Below are 16,945 nucleotides of genomic sequence, written 5' to 3'. Positions count from 1 at the left end.
AACATGTATCTTTTAGTGGTAAAAAAAGCAGTTACACTTATGAAAATGTTTACAATATTTTTCACTAATTTATTTATTTTTTAAGTAGGTTCCATACCCAATGTGAAGCTTGAATTCATGACCCTGATATCAAGAGTCGTACGCTCTACTGACTGAGCCAGCTACGCACCCCAAATTTTTCAGTAATTAAAAAAATGGACAAATCAACTCAGTGAAACCTTGTGAATACATTAAAAAGTATAACTATGAACCGTACAGAATTTAAATTTAGTTTAAAATGAAGTGAAAGCGGGTGCGTAGGTGGCTCAGTGGATTACGTGTTCGACTTCGGCTCAGGTCATGGTCTCAGGGTTCGTGAATTTGAGCCCAGTGGCTCTGTGCTGACAGTGCAGAACCTACTTCAGATCCTCTGTCCCCCTCTCTCTGCCCCTCCCCAGATCACATGCATGCGCTCTCTCTCAAAAATAAATAAACACTTAAAATAAAATTAAAATGAAGTGAAAATAGAAAAGTGGCAAATTATACTTAAGCCACATGGAATTATGTTAATAGACAACAGAAGGAGAAAACGAAAATCTTAACAAAGAAATACATTCAAAATAATGAATTTTCTATGAAACATAAAGTTGCTTAACTAAAAAAATGGAAATATTAGTATCTCTTTTTAAAAATTATTTCTACATTCTATAAATTCGCATAATCTGTATAGAACATTTACAGTCTTTCTAATCTGCACATCGTCAATATTGGTTGTTACCACTGATGTCGTATAATGAGAACAGATTTCAGTTTTAGCACCCTGGAACACATAAGGGGTGTAAGCTCTAGTAGGTGCTAAAAAGCCAGGCTAGAAAGAGTTACCGATTCTAATAGTAGCTTTCCCTTTTCGACCACTTCCCAGAACTATAGTTCTCTTTTTCTGTCTAGCAGTTTTGAATGGTTCCTTCACTGATGGAGAAGTGATCCACTGGTACTGGAAGAGAAATAATACATACGCATTTCAGTTACAGGTAATTTATGAGGTTTGATCTCAACTGAAATTCAGATATTTTAAGTTAATAAAAGGTTTGCTATCTGCATTTCTGAGACCGTATATTAAAGAATCACACAATTTTTTCAAAAACAGAAGGCCATTTGATTTGATTTATTTGGTTTAAGATGGCAGAAAAATGCCTTGATAGTTTTATTAGGAAAAAAAAAAAAGAAAAACATGCAATTAACGAAAAGTTCTTCCTAGAGGACTACGTGTTACCTCTGACTTGGCACTCCTTCCATTCTGGAGAACTTTTTTAATAACTGCTTTCATCACAGAATGATCTAAAGTGAAATAAAATTGAAATTATAGTACTGCCTCCCAATGAGTGGTTATGCCCATTTAAAAACAAAAGCCAACTAATTACTGCTCTTCACATAAAATTAAGTATAAGACCCACATTATGCAGTTACTTACCTATCTCCCCCTTTGAGTATTCTAATTTCTTCCTCAAAAACCTAAGATGAAAGTATGCCTCCTCCCATATGGTCCCAGATGACTTCTATTTTGGCAGCAGCCGAGATAAAATCTAGACACTTTGTGTCTAAAGTGGCTTTGATAGCTTTGGCTATAAAGCAAAGAGTCTGGGGGCACTGTCCAGATGCTTAGATACCTAACAGGTGCCTAATCCATCAAACCAAAGTCCTGAGTCTCTCAAAGCTGCCCCTCTCCTCAGCCCCCCTTTTCTCAGTGAGTGGTACCAACCAGTTGCACACATAATCATCTAGGACTTGCTTATTACTATCTCTTTCATACCCCATATCTGATCTATCCATAAGTCTTATTAGCTACACCCTCAAAACACAACCTGAATTCAACCACTCACCAGCTCCAACCTTCCACCCTAAGCTAAGCCAGAAACAGCCCTGATTTGGACTCCTGACTGGAGTGACAGTCTCCTGACTGGTCTCCCCATTTCCCTTCTTTATCCCCCACGCCCATTCCCAAGTCTATTCTCTACACCAGGGTCATCTTACTGAAACGCTATTCAGATCAAGCCTTTCCCACCTCAAAACCCTCTGCTCACACAGAGTGATTCATGTCCTTACTGTGGCTTTCCAAGACCTTACAAGATCATGCCCCTGGCCACCAACATGACCTCACTGCATACCATGCTCTCCTTCACTCAGTGTTCTGGCTATGGCGGCCTCTGCACTTTTCCTTAGTACTTTACCCACCCTGCCACCTATGTACCCGCACACGTAGCCTCCTGGTTCTGGAACGTGCTTTCTCCAGGTCTCCCATGGCTTACCACTTTTCACTTGGGTGTCCCCTCAAATGTCATTTCTCCAGTGAAGCTGTCCCCTGACAAATCTAATACAGCCCTACTGCCCCATTCAATGTCTTCACCTTAAGGTGTTTCTGTACTTCCTGCTATCTAAGAGTACACTACTTATCTGTTTACTCATTTCTACCTGAACCCTTCCACTGGAAGGAGGACAAGACTTTTGAATATCTGATTCACTGCCACATTCCTAGTGCCTAAAACCTGTGTCTGGAACACAGAAAGGATTCAAAAATTACTCGGTAACTTAGAAATGAATGAAATGCTCTTTCCAAGAATGCAAAGGTTCCACAAGGAGGAAATAGCTCTCTTGGTGGAAGCAGGTTCATTATCTAGATTCAAGTCTATACAGAGTGGCGGCCAAGAGCAATTTACAAGTATCAATTCACTTTAATTAGTAAATTCTCTGCTAAAAACACAAGGGAAGTACAAGATTCAAAAAAGTATAAGATTAGGAAAGTAAACACATTAAATTTTAAAAACTGTCAATACATGAACAAATTCTTTGTTTTGCCATTCGTTAATCGATTAAAGAAGATGCGACATACCAACAAGCGGATTTTTTCTTATATCCAGAATGACCAGAGTTCTATTGGTTTCCAGGGCCTTTAGTAAAGCCTTTGCTCCTTCATTGGTGAGGCCACACTGCTGCAGGTCAAGTGCTTTTGATGAAAGACAAAAGGTCACTTGCCAACTCTACACAGATTTAACACACAGTCAACTGTCATGTATTCCTGCGTGTAAGATTTTGGTACAAGCCTAATCATGGCAGGGTTTTAATCTTGGACGTGGAAAAAAGAAAAACAGAAAAGTATACACACACATAATAGAAAATCCAATAAAAAACTCTCGGATGTGCCTCAATTACCCTGCCCACAGTACCAACATATCACCCAACATATTTTACGATTACATAGTTGAAGAATGACTGGATACAGTCTATGAGTGAAAAACATCACAAAAGGAATCCCAGTTCATAATCAGCAAGAATGCTGGTGGCAGTGGGAACCTCATATACAAAAACTCGGTGGAGCTCAGAAACTGCACTGCATTCTTTTGGTATGATCTTGAGCTCCAAATCACTCTTGAAATGAGTTGAAAGAAAAAAGCCAAATAGAAGATTTGTAATAAGTGTTAGTTTTAGAACAAAAAAGACAAAGAAAGACGTCTCAAGAGGATGTGAACAATAACAAATCCAAACAATGTGTGAATAGGGAACATACGCTAAGAACTTATCAACAAAGAATGATAGTCAAGAACACCCTCTTTAAAAGGTCAAAGAACAGAACAAGTGATCCGAAACACTAGTAGTTCATTTAAACCAAAGGGATCATCACAAAAGCACAGGCATACAAAACATTACATAGGAGGAAACTATCATATGAGCCCTTTTCTAAAAGTGTCGTGTAAACCATTACATTAAAGTAACTGGAGGCTTTTAAAACCCCAGGGTACAAAGAAGTGAGCCAGATCTATGGAAATGATATGAAGCAACCCTTACAAACTCTTACTATAGAATGGACAGAGGATACAATTAATCAACTAGCTAAATTACTAACAATAGTTAATTGTCACTACTATATACACTGAATACAAATTAAAACAATATAATAGGATTGTTCTACCAGATTAGGTCAAGACCATATAAACAAAACCTTTAGGATGTGCATGCCTTTTTGACCCAACAACTCCCTAAGAATTTAACCAATAATAGATGTAGGCAAGGGTATGTATCAGAGTACTGTTTTTACGTGAAAAACTGCAAAGAGCTCCTATATCTAGCAAGAATGAGTAAGCTGAGTGTACTATGGCATATTCATGCAATGGAACTCTGAACAGTCACTAAAAATGATGTGGTAGATAGAAATTTAGTGACTCATTAAGTAGCTCATACTATATGAAATGAGAAAAGTTATAAAATCTGGAGTAACCCTACTTGCATAAAAGAGGGCGGGCTACTAACTTTTGTTTGTCTTATAGTTTTTCAAAGTGACACAGCCAGTGCTTGTGAGGGTAGAGGCCTCACGGACACTGTTAAGGTGGATTATAAATCGGCACAGAATTTCTGAATGGTGATTTGGCAACACGCAGTAAATGTCTTAAAAATGTCATCTTACGAGGTCATTCCACTTTTAGTAACTTAATCTACGTAAGTAATACCAGTGGATGCAGAGATGTATGAACAAAGTGTTCACCACACATTGTTTCCTACAGGGAAAAGCACAACTGTCTACATCTATTTGCAACACTATTGCATGTCAATATAAATGGAGTACCACAGGATACATCATTAATTAAAAGAGCATGAATTAGTAAGTGTGCTATGAGTCCACTTTTTTAGTCTCTGAAGTATACGAGGATATTTGTAGAAAAATAAAACACTGAAAGTATACCAAAAATGAACAGTGATTGCGTCTAGGTATTAAGATTATGGGTAATTGTGTTTTCTTGTTACTCTGTATTTTCTGTGAAGAATAAATATACGTAATTCTTAGGAAAGCTGTAAAGCACAGTAAAAGGTATTGGAAAAATAAGGCTTTGAAAAAAATCCTATGACAATATCATGCCAAAAGCTAAGCATATTTAGCATTTAAAAATTCACTATTTTCCATTTTAGAATTTACCTCTAAGCCATAAATCATCACTGAGAGATTCTGCAAAAGCACCTGCGCCAAGGTCACCAATGAGCGTGTTGCAATTCAAAGTGATACGCCTCAAACCAGCCATACAGTCCAGGTCAGGTCTCCTATAACGAAGACTCTCAGCCCAGGTTTCTTCGTGCCTTCTCATGGTCTGATACTTCAAAGATTTAAGAGGATGAAATGAAGACGTTTGAATAAGGAAACAGGGGAGGCCTACTGAAGATGGCTTAGCATGTCACGGTCAACCCAAGAGATTTAACAGTCGATTCGAGTTTAGGAGTCCAGTGACCCAGATTCCAGTTTGCCAGAGATTGGTTAGATTCTAGCCACTGGATGACCGCTGATCAGTTATAGAAACTCTGGCAATCAATTACATTCTACAAATTTTATTTTCCTTATCTCCAACCCAGGGAATTAGTTCTAAATTCTGTTATTGCTGAGGCTGTATCATTCTGTCCTCCGGTGGTCTCCAAACACTTGATTGGGCATCCTGCAAGTGCACTTTCTGCAACACGTATCTTATTGATTGAAAAATTATACACAGGAAGTTCTGTACATATATTCCGTGTACATTATAAACTCTCAAGGTATTTTTTAAATGATACACAAACAAATATAGGGGGTCTAATATTTTCTTTCCCTAACCCAGGGGATCTTGCTTACTACTTTAAGGTATGTACACTAACTTCAGTGGCCTGCAACATGCAAAGGCAGTTTGACATGCTGTAGGAAATTGATGGTTTAAGTTTTAACCAGAGATATAGTCAGAAAGATATATTTATTTCTCTACATTCATAAGATAAATTTTGGTTACAGGGAACACTGACTTTCAAAGAAAGCAATCTTACTACATGCTCGAACAACAAAAGACTCAAAGTTCCTGTGACACTCTAAAATGGAAAATCGTTGGTGTTTTTCTATTAACAATAACCTATAAAAGCAACAAGTGGGAATCACAGCAAAACACTTACATGGTGCTTATTATGTGCCAGGCACTATTTTATACAAATTAGTTCATTTAATACAAAGCACAGAGGCTAAGCAATACGTCCATGGTCACAAGCTATGAAAATGGGAGTTGGAATTTGAACCTAGGCTATTTGGTTTCAGAATCCATGCTCTTCACTGTTTTCTGTATCCTGGGTCAATGGACTTGCTCTATATAGGCCCAAAGGTAAAATTTTCAGCTTTGGGGGCCATACAGTTTCTGTTGCAACTACTCAGCTCCACTGGGATAGGATGAAAACAGCCACAGTCACTATATAAGCAAATGGGTGTGGCTATATTCTAAAAAAACTATTTATCACAGGTGATGGGCTATTTTCAGTAACTCAAAATACATGACAGTATTTATGATGTATTATACATGAAATTTCTTATTTCTAGGAATAAGTGAACTACTTTCACTAAATGGCAAATCCCAAACTGAAAACTGGTCATATTCTTTCAACAAAACTAAAACTGCAAGCACATGTATCAAAGGACAAAAACAAAACAAAACAAAAACCCCTGCCATCTTGAATCAAAATAATAATGTTTCAATCACATAATGTTTTCATGAAAGTTTAAACATAAAGTCACCTTTAAGATCTTGGCCATGTGATCTGCTCCCTGCCACGTCAGATTACAGCCCGTGAAGTTTACTGTCTTAAGAGTGATAGAGTTCTTTATACCTTGACAAATAACTAAAAGGGAAAACAAAAAAAAAACAAAAAAACACACATACAATAAGATGAAGAGCCTATACAGTCTGGTCAATCCTGACATCTTTGCTTTTCCTGAGCCTATTGGAGGTTTACAGCTGTACTCTTAAATTCACTATCTACAGTCTTCCCAGACAACTGATGGATTGGTGCATTCTAAAATATGTCAGCAACAGAGGCTCCTGGGTGGCTCAGTCAGTTAAGCATCCGACTTCAGCTCAGGTCGTGATCTCACGGTTTGTGGATTTGAGTCCCACGTGGGCTCTGGGCTAACAGCTCAGAGCCTAGAGCCCGGAGCCTGCTTTGGATTCTGTGTCTCCCTCTCTCTCTGCTCCTCCCCTGTTCATGATCTGTCTCTATCTCTCAAAAATAAACAAATGTTAAAAAAAAAAAATTTTAAATATGTCAGCCACAAAGTGTTATTCCAGTTTACAGCAATAGTTTAATTCTATTTAGATGCTAAAAATGAATACTCCAAACACTGAAAACTTTATTCCCAACTAGTCAGTAAAGTACTATATACCTTTTGGGACATAAGAAAGAGAAACCTAAAAAGCCTAAGACCCTTCCTAGTTTCATTTCCAGTGATACAACCCAAACTCGGTTATCAATCAGTTTAAATGTCAACTATAAACCCAGCGTTTTATTAGGTGCTATGAAATATACTAGAGCAATAGAAGATGGAAGATGTCAAACTCTTAGTTCCTTCAAATTAAAATGCAGCCTTCCTTACCACCCCAGACTCTACTGGACACAGTGAACACACACTAATTCTTCAGGACCGCAATCAACAATCACCTTCTCCGTGATTATTTCCATGATACGCTCCTACCAGCACCACTGAGTTTGCTGATCTTTGCATATGTTCCCTATTTTAGTACATAACATATGCATTACATAATTATGATTGCATATGAATAGTTTTAACTATTTAAAGATAATGATTTTTTTTGTCTTTACATCTTACTATTTCCTTTCCCATAACATTTCTTGAAAAGAAAAAGGTGAACAAACACAAAAAAACAGAATAGTATATATGTGTGTGGCTTGTGGCTTAACACAATCTTAAGTCGAACTGGTTCAGAGTATACAGCATGACAGACTTTTGGCGTACAAGTGAGATGAGGCCAAGGTTTTAACAGGCACAAGAGACAATCCAGGTAGAGCAGCACCAAGAAAAGGTACAGACAGCAGTTAACATGCGTGCAGGGAAACGTGAGATCAGTCTGACGGGAGGAGACTTAAACAAGATTGAAACTTACTCTCTAAACCTCCATCTCCAATTGGACAATTTGCAAGAGACAGGTGCACCAAAGTAGCCGATTTATTCAATCCCTTTAAGGGGGAGAAAAAGTTAAAAATTTTACAGGCTCAGTTTACCCTCTAAAGCAAATATTCAGTGTTTGCAGGACACACTGGAGAAGGCTTACCTTTGTCAAAACTGTTAAATCTCTCTCTCTCAGAACTAGTCCATTCAACTCTAGGTTCTTCAGAGCGTTTGATATACTTAAACAGCATTTGAGGGCTTTACATAACTGGAAGGTCACATCTTTGCTTCTTATTGCAGGAACACGACTTCTGCAAACTTTATTTCTGTCAGAACCTAAAACAAAAATTATTGTAAAGTATGTGTTGTCATCATTAGAAAATATCTACTCAGCGCTAAGGTACAAAAATGAATCGTGCTCTTAAAGTCCTCCTTGAGGGACACATGTAAACTCAAAAAGTCAATCACATGACTTACAGAAACATAAATTACATGCAAAGAGGTTCCTGTGAAAACAAAGTTTTACCTAAGTGATGGCTTCAAGGCAACGCTGAAGTTGAATCTAGAAAGAGAATGACCACATAAAGTCTGCGTGGGAAGTGCAAAGACGTCCGAGCCTGGCACCTGCCGGCCACAGAAAATATTGCAGGTGGGGACATCTAAAGGCCAGGGTGCAAGGGGGAGGAGAAAGAAATTAAAATGGAGAGGTTGGCCCAAATCAGCCTGGGATAAAAAGCCGATGGCTTTTATCTCATAGGTAAAGAGGACCAGGGCTACCAGGGGCACAGTAAGGGTGCCTCTACAGGTTAGAAAACCGTACCTAAGTCAGATAGATTAGAAAAAGCATCCCTTCCCCAGGGTCAACCAGCCCCTTGGGCTTTAGCAGAGCACGGCTCAGATTCCATGCTTCTGTGTAGGACACAAGCTGTGCAGCCAATGCACGCTGATCCTGTGCCGGTGAGCCATTATGAGCATTATTTTAAGGACACGTTTTCATTTTAGAAGATCACGGAAGCCCAGTAGGCAGATGAATGGAGAGAGAAACTGAGCTCAGTGGCAGCAACAACTGGTTACAAGCTGGTGAGAATAAAGAAACAGACCCAGGAGGACAAAACGTATAGTCTGGACCCACGGGATGCAAGAGAAAACAAAGGTTCAGTGAAGGGATTCTGAAGAGAATGGTCTGTGTGATACATTTTTCATACACTCACTGTGAAGTATGAGGCAAGATTAAGTACAATGGCCTTGACTTTGAGATCCCTTCCAACTGTAATTTCTTCTGATTTCTAAGTTATTACTTTGGTTAAGTCAAGTCGCTCCAGAGGAACAGAACAGTTCCTAAACCTGAATGAGATGTAGACAATAATCTCACTTCTCTTCACCAGAGGACAAATTGAGATGTCCCTGCAGAAGAGATAACAGATGACATGAAACCCAGAAGCTAGAAAAGGACCAGGCACATGACGAGTGTTCAGATTTAAAAAAAAAAAAAAAAAAAAAAATTAATGTTTATTTATTTTGAGAGAGAGCGAGCAAGCGAGCTTGAGAGGGGAAGGGCCAGAGAGAGAGGGAGACAGAATCTGAAGCAGGATCCAGGCCCCGAGCTGTCAGCACAGAGCCCAATGCGGGGCTCGAACTCACGAACCGTGAGGTCACGTCCTGAGTCGAACTCGGAAGCTTAACCGACTGAGCCACCCAGGCGCCCCCGAGTGTCCAGATTTTTTAAAAAAATAAACCAGTAGTTTACTTCCTCTCCTGTATCTTCACACCTTCCCTGTGTGCTGGCTACTTTGCGTCAGCTTATAAACATACTCAAAGGTGTCCGTTTAAAAAACATCTTTTAGGGGTAGGATTTTCTAGATCTTCTTTGTGGGTTACCTTAGTTTCTCCCATGCCTTCAAACACTCCCCCATGGAGCCCAGATCTGCACCTGGAGCCCAGAGTTATCTAGACACACGTTTGGATGCCCCACAGGGCCCTCTTAAAGCATTAAGGATGAAGCGAGATCTTCTCCCTGACCCCAGACCCCAATCCGCTCCTGCTGTGTTGTGTCTCACAGAAGGGTGCTCCTATAAATTGTCACCCAAGCTTGCTGTCCCCCCGTCCTTCTAACTGGTCCCCAGGCCCCATCCATTTGTCTCTTTGATATCTCAGATTACAATTCGCCCTCCTCCCAATCAACTTGCCCTCCAGATGGAAGTCAGAGCAAGCTTCTAAATCAAAAGTCCACCTCAGCATCCTTGAGTGCCTCTCACAGCCGTTAGGATAAACATCCAACCACTGGATAGGACAAACAAGGCCCCTCCCTGTGGGGCCCCCACCAGGTTTCCTGTCTCAGCCCTCCCTTCTTTAAACCCTAAATTGCAGTCCTCTACCTTAGTTTTGCCATATTTTCTTACATTTCTCAAACCTGGGCACAAGCAGCTCCCTCCATTTGAGCAGCTCCCACACAACCTTACAAAGGAGGCAGCTCCTCCAAGAAACCCTCCCTAACTTTCCCTTCTAACATTCTCAGCTTTACAGCACCAGAGCTCACTTCTTTTCATTCATTTATTTATTTATTTATTTTTTCAATATATGAAATTTATTGTCAAATTGGTTTCCATACAACACCCAGTGCTCATCCCAAAAGGTGCCCTCCTCAATACCCATCACCCACCCTCCCCTCCCTCCCATCCCCCATCAACCCTCAGTTTGTTCTCAGTTTTTAAGAGTCTCTTATGCTTTGGCTCTCTTCTTCCAGAGCCCTAACTTCGGTGCTAGTGTTTACTTGCTGCCTCTCCCAGCAGAAGAGGAGATCCTCCAGGGCAGGAACCTTGTCTCCTGCAGTGCTGGGTGCTGGCTGAACTCATTCCAGTGCCAGGACACTTGTATACCAACAACCTGCTTAATTTTTAGGAGTAAAAAGTATTTATTGATTTATTAAAGTTCCAGTATAGTTAACATACAGTGTTGTATTAGTTTCAGGTGTACATTATAGTCATTTGAGAATTCTATACATTACTCGGTGCTCACCACAGTTAAGTGTACTCTTAACTCTAACAACCCATGGAAATGTTAATTTACAAGTGTGGGGATTGTAGTTTAAAAGTAACTTGCTCCCACCACACAGAGTGTAAACCCTGGAATTCAAACCCTAGGCTGCCTTCCCATCTGTGCTCTTTCCACTATGTGTGATTAAACAAACAAACAAAACAAAAACGTTTTTTTGATTCACAGCCATGTCTTATTCAAAAGGAAATGGTGCAAAAGGCTGGGATGTATCAGTTTTCCTAATGCTTTGTTCTGTATCAGACTAAATCATAGGGTTTAGTCTGGATTAAGGGTGAAGTGGGGTATCCAATCGTGCGTGCTAGACAGCTCTGGGCCCCAGGTGCAGGTCTGGGCTCTGTGGGCGAGTGTATGAAGGCATGGGAGAAACCAAGGTAACCCAATAGGTAACATACGTCGAATGCTTAATTATGTCCCAAACTGCCTTAAGTGCTCTACAAGCATTAACTTGGTGCATTTTTGTAATCGCCAGGCACAGCACGTCCTGTTAGTCTATATTACGAAAGAGACCGCTGAGACCCGCAGGCCTTAAGTGACTCACCCCGGGCCCCCCTGAGCTGGTAAGAGTCCTAGGCCGCACGCCCCGTGTGCTGCACACATACCCGAGCAGGGCACACCCGTGCCTGCGCCCAGCCTCCACCTGGCGCCGTCTAAAATCTCGCGCCGCGGCACCGACACGAGGACCACTGTTGGCGGGAACTACAAACCTGTTTCGCCAAGCCACGGCTGGAAGAAGCTCTTGATGGAGATTAGGGGCAGATCTTTGTTAATCTTGAGGGTGCTCAGGAGCGGCGCCCAGTCCACGACGCGCAGGCGGTCGGCATTGAAGTCCAGCACGCCCTCCCGCAGGCAGGCGCGCACCGAGGGCAGCGGCACTGAGTCCTGCAGCGCGCATAGGTACTCGTAGTGCGAGAAGAAGTCGGCCGCGCTGTCGCGGCGCAGCTTCACCGAGTCGATCATGGCCCGGGGACGGCCTCGGGGGACGCCGGCGGCGGAGACAATGCCCGCTGGCGCCCCAGAACGCCGGGTCGTCGAAGGCCCGACTGCTGCGATCCCACGGCTGCGCAGGAGCGGCGGCTCGGCCAGAAGACTCACAGCTCCCGGCCCCAGCTAGGCCCACCGACGCCGCGCTCGCGCACCGCCCCCCGCCCCGCGGCGCCGGCCGTTGGCTCCCGCCTCACCGCCCTCCGCGGCGCGGGGCTGCAGTTCAAGCCGACGGGCGGGGCCTGTGGGGGGCGGGGCGCGGAGACGTCAGCGCGCTCGCTGTGCGTCCGCACGCAGGCCCCGCCTCTCCTGGGGACGGGGCCTGAGGACGAGAGGCGGGAGGTTCGAGGCGAGGAAGGTGCGAAAGGTAGGCTGTTTTCAGAATTTGGGGTTTGCAGAAAAGGATTTAACTGGTTGATCGAATTAAAGGGAGAGGCGGACGTAGCATCACATTTACAAAGTAGTCTAAACTTGCAACAAGTGTCTATGCTTGCACCGCCCAGGAGAGAGGACCCCTGGTGAGGGATGTGCAAACGACCGAGTGAATATCCGCTGCCGTGCATGTGCATTAAATCTTTGCTGTCTGTATCAATTTCTACAAGTAACTCTTCACTTGTGTTGTTTCTACTTACCTCACGCGGTTGTAGGCGTGTTGTAAGGACTTCCATGAATTCAGGACATTGTTGTGATTACTAATAGTCACTTTGTTTTGTATTGACAGCGACGGTTAACTCTCTCATAATTAGTGCTTTCTGTCTCCTAGGCATCATTTTAAGCATTGTTTAAGTATGAAATAATTTAATTTTCTTAACAACTCGCCAAGGAACGTAACGGTTGTATATCTACTTTACAAAAGGGGAAACCAAAGCAGAGGAAGTTAGGTACCTTACAGCTAAGTAAGTAAAACTCAGATAATTGGCCTCAGAACCTGTGTTTGTATCCGTTTTCTAGAACAGTGATAGTCCTTTGGTCAGGCCTTAGGCATTATGTTTACAGCATTCCTCTTCCACTGTAGAACCAAGCTAAAGTGGAAATCATTTTTGTTAGGGACGGAATGGAGATATTCAATTGCCACACATACGGGAAACTTAATCTAAGTTACAGGAACGTGTAGCTCTTCTCAGAGATCAGCAGAGGACGCCAGCCAATCCCCAAATGCCAAGTCTGATCATCCCTTCTCTGGACTTCCTTGTTCCCTTGACTCAGCTACCCTGATCCAAATAAAATAGAAGACCAGTAGGCAACCAATCCGCTGAAAAATCCAAATAACTTATGCATCACCCTATAAAAATCCCTTAACCTGTGAGCGACTCAGAATTGATTGCTCTCCTCGCTTTGAGTTTCCCAGGTTGGAGGTTGAAAGCCTTGCAACAAACTCATCTTTCTGTTTCCTTTTATTCAGTGGGCGGAGTTTGGTTTTTGACAGCATCCGCTGGTCGAGTGGGATTGTTTTACCTCTTATTCACTGTACTTCACTCCTGGTTCATCCTGACAACATTATACCCAGACGTCGAACCCAGCTTACCTTCCCATGGAGCCTCAGTGCAGATGCTCTCTGCTCATCTCCAACACTGATCTTCTCTGGACCTGCTTTCAGAGCAATGAGTTTGTTGGATCCAGTGCTGTCTTATTTTAACTGTCATGTGCTTCCCATTTCTTTTTTTCCACTTCCATAAGTTGTTCGCAATGGCTCTTCCAAATCTCCTCCACTCTTCTCGTGTCACCACTAGACTCTGTGTCCCTGCTCTCTGACCTGAAGAGGTATGAGGAGGTATGATACCTCTTATTTCAGTGGGAAAATAGGTCTTCAGACACAGACTTCCTCATCTTTTTAAGTTTGTTTGTTTGTTTGTTTATTTAGAGAGAACGAGCGGGACAGGGAGAGAAAGAATCAAAGCCGGCTCCCCGCTGTCAGAACAGGGCCTGACTCGGAGGTCAAACTCACCAACCAGAAGATCATGACCTGAGCTGACATCAAAAGTCAGCGGCTTAAACGCCTGAGCCACCCAGGCGCCCCTCTTCATCTTCTCTCCACGAACTCTGGCTGCCTTCCAGTCCATGCTCTGTAGTGCAGCCACCCCACTTCCTGTTCAAATCCTTCCATGACTTCCCATTGCCCTTAGCGTAAAGGCAGCCCTCCTCACAATGGTCTAAAATATTGCTCCTCAGTGTGAAGTCACAGACTAGCTGCTGGGTGAGAACTGCTACTGTTTTATAAGATAAAGAGCTTGCTTCAGAATGTAAATCAAGCCTGCACCAAACATACTCGTTCGTTCAGCAGGCAAGACTTTCTTGATGAAAGTGGCAGGGTGCGAGTTACATTCGAGAACAGGCTCCTTATCTCATTGCACGCTGGCACTTTGAGTGCCCTGGTCTACAGGGCACTGCATCCCCTGAGCGTGATGGGGGCATGATCTCTGCAGTCTCATCCTGCACCCCCTTTTTTTTTTTTTAATTTTTTTTAACATTTATTTATTTTTGAGACAGAGAGAGACAGAGCATGAACGGGGGAGGGTCAGAGAGAGGGAGACACAGAATCTGAAACAGGCTCCAGGCTCTGAGCTGTCAGCACAGAGCCTGACGCGGGGCTTGAACTCACGGACCGCGAGATCATGACCTGAGCTGAAGTCGGCCACTTAACCGACTGAGCCACCCAGGCGCCCCTCATCTTGCACCCTTTTGTATTCAAGAATCTGGCCCACAGTGGACTCCTTTCAGGCCTACATGCTTCATGGCTCATTGTCCATGCTCTTCCCTCTACATGAAATATCCTTCCCTCTGGTCTGTATGTGCTTAATGTCTCTTCATCCTTCTCGGCTCATGTATCACATTGCCAAGGAAGCATTCCCTTACCTACTCAACTCATCAGGCCCCCTGGCCTGAGCTCTCCAAACACCATGTACCTCTTCTTCATTCAGGCCTTCATCACATTTCACAGTCGTTTTAAGATAGATATTGACTATACGGTCCATGAGGAAGAGATCACATTGTTTTACTTCCTCTTGCATCTCCGGGGACCAGCACAGTTACTACATGCTACATGTAACTGCAGCACTAGTTATAACACTTGTTGAATGAACAAGTTAGTGGACCTAATCAATGAGCAAGCCCTGGCACTTTTTCCCTTACAGCATGCCTGATACTCCTTCCTTCTATCTGCCTTGCCATTACTCCAATGCCACTATTCATTATTTTACGTGTGGATTATCATGCTTGCTTCAGAGAATACCACATTCAGGCTCAACTAAACATCATTTATTACACCTCCCAAGGTTCATAGATCATGCTGTTGCCCTGTTCCAAACCTTCCATTGACACATCTTGCCAACACAGTAAAGCCCAAATGTTTAAGAATGACATTTAAAACTTTCCATAACCTGGCTTGAGTTTCACTTTCTGGACTTTTAAAAAAGTTTTTATTTATTTATTGAGAGAAAGAGAGAAGGAGGGAGAGGCAAAGAGAGAGGGACAGAGAATCCTAAGCAGTTTTTGCGCTGTCTGCACAGAGCCTGATACGGGGCTCTGTTCACAAACTGTTGAGATCATGACCTGAGCTGAAATCAAGAGTCAGATCCTTAACCAACTGAGCCACTCAGGCGCCCCTCCAGACTTGTTTTTAATCGATGAGTCTAATTATCTCTACATCTTTGCTCCCTTCCAGCTCGTGTGTTATAATATTAAAAACTCTTATAGTCACCACTCTTATGTCTCCTTCTCTGGGAAAACCTCACTGAGAATCCAAGCAAGATATGGATCCCTTCTCTTCTCCGAACTTGCGAACAGTTTAGTAGGATACGTCTGGAGCTGCCGTAAGGCATCTACATTTTATCTTCGCCGCTGGTATCTAAGCTCTCATAGAGTGCGGATACAACTCTGTGCTCTGTGCACTTCTTACCATGGTGCTATACACATGGTCAACCTGGTCAGTAAATATTTGGTGAATGAATGGATGAATGAAATGAGTTCCCCAGCCCTTTCTCTCCTTGTCTACTTTTCAAGGTTCTGTAGTTACACTTGGACAATAGGCTGCTTCATAGCAACATAGTAACTAAGCTCACAGAGCGTTGCAAATAGTTGCTAAGAGCATCCCTCCACCACTTAAGAACAACTTGTTCTCCCTCTCTAATGGAGAGAGTAGGTTTCCATACTTATTAAGTGCCTTTGTTTACTTGGCATTGAGAGACACTGGGGGCATCAGTGCTCTACATTCAGCGAAATGCCCATTTTGATTGTAATTTTCCCCTGTGAATAACAGCTAGCCAAAAAGATGTTCCTGTACAATTTTTCATCCTTTTATATTCATAAAAAGCATCTTGACTACATACAAGCAGAAAATAAATAGAACTCTACTTTATATTTAATAAAAGTTTAGGGAGATGTCTTTATGGCACATTACCAGACTTGTTTGGGGGAAACTTTAACCATGTGAAATATTCTGGAGAGGCACCAAGAGTTCAAGAATTCTCAAAATTTCTGAGTACGCAGTTGCCTCATATATAGGCACAGTGGTAGCCATCTAGGTAACAGTAATTTGGAAGATATTCTGTTAGTCCACTCAAAATGTAATAATGTGGAAGAAAATCATCCTAAAGCTCAGTGACATCAACAAGAATTTGGGATTTTTTGATTTGAGGATTAGCTGTAGTGACTCTGTTCTAGACCTCCAGATGTCTGGTTTTGCTCCATGGTTGGGTCCATTTGAGGTCTGTCCCACATATCTGACTCGAGGGCCCAACCGTGGGGCAGCAGCTCCTACGGCACACTCTTCTCACCTTGGCCACTGAAACACAAGAGGAGAGCCCACTTAAGCCCATTTAAGACCTCTGCTGGCATCATATCCCCTCACGCTCCACTTGCCAAAATGGCAGGAGACAATCAATATAAGTACTGCTATTGAGCATTAAGCATAACTGCTGCTTCTAGAATGAGAAGTAAATGAGGGTTACACAGGAAAGAGTATCACTTCTAATGGCTGTGTGC

General features: G+C 42.5%; 1 protein-coding gene and 1 long non-coding RNA gene across 5 annotated transcripts in view; one reads left to right on the top strand and one right to left on the bottom strand.

The window, feature by feature from the left end:
- The window catches only part of CEP78 (centrosomal protein 78), a 28,751-nt gene extending 16,602 nt beyond the window's left edge, over window positions 1-12,149 (bottom strand). For 2 of the 4 annotated variants that reach the window (XM_042913028.1, XM_042913029.1), the window contains exons 1-8: window positions 11,689-12,147; window positions 8,094-8,266; window positions 7,926-7,998; window positions 6,542-6,645; window positions 4,943-5,117; window positions 2,867-2,980; window positions 1,253-1,317; window positions 862-973 (exon numbers count right to left, since the gene is read on the bottom strand). In XM_042913028.1, coding sequence (XP_042768962.1) covers window positions 862-973; window positions 1,253-1,317; window positions 2,867-2,980; window positions 4,943-5,117; window positions 6,542-6,645; window positions 7,926-7,998; window positions 8,094-8,266; window positions 11,689-11,941 — 1,069 coding nt within the window. In that variant the 5' untranslated portion in view covers window positions 11,942-12,147. Of the gene's footprint in view, window positions 1-861; window positions 974-1,252; window positions 1,318-2,866; window positions 2,981-4,942; window positions 5,118-6,541; window positions 6,646-7,925; window positions 7,999-8,093; window positions 8,267-11,688 lie in introns of all 4 variants that reach the window. The other 2 variants (XM_042913030.1, XM_042913031.1) reach the window with 2 other exon arrangements.
- Window positions 12,150-12,266: 117 nt separating this feature from the next.
- LOC122205463 overlaps window positions 12,267-16,945 on the top strand; it is a 103,909-nt gene continuing 99,230 nt past the window's right edge. The window contains exon 1 of the long non-coding RNA XR_006196071.1: window positions 12,267-12,332. This is a non-coding gene — a long non-coding RNA (uncharacterized LOC122205463). The remainder of the gene's footprint in view (window positions 12,333-16,945) is intronic.

The sequence above is a fragment of the Panthera leo genome, chromosome D4 (assembly GCF_018350215.1).
Source record: "Panthera leo isolate Ple1 chromosome D4, P.leo_Ple1_pat1.1, whole genome shotgun sequence".
NCBI classification, from domain to species: Eukaryota; Metazoa; Chordata; class Mammalia; order Carnivora; family Felidae; genus Panthera; species Panthera leo.
Note: the sequence above shows the minus strand (reverse complement) of the source record. Positions and strands in the feature narration are given on the sequence as shown.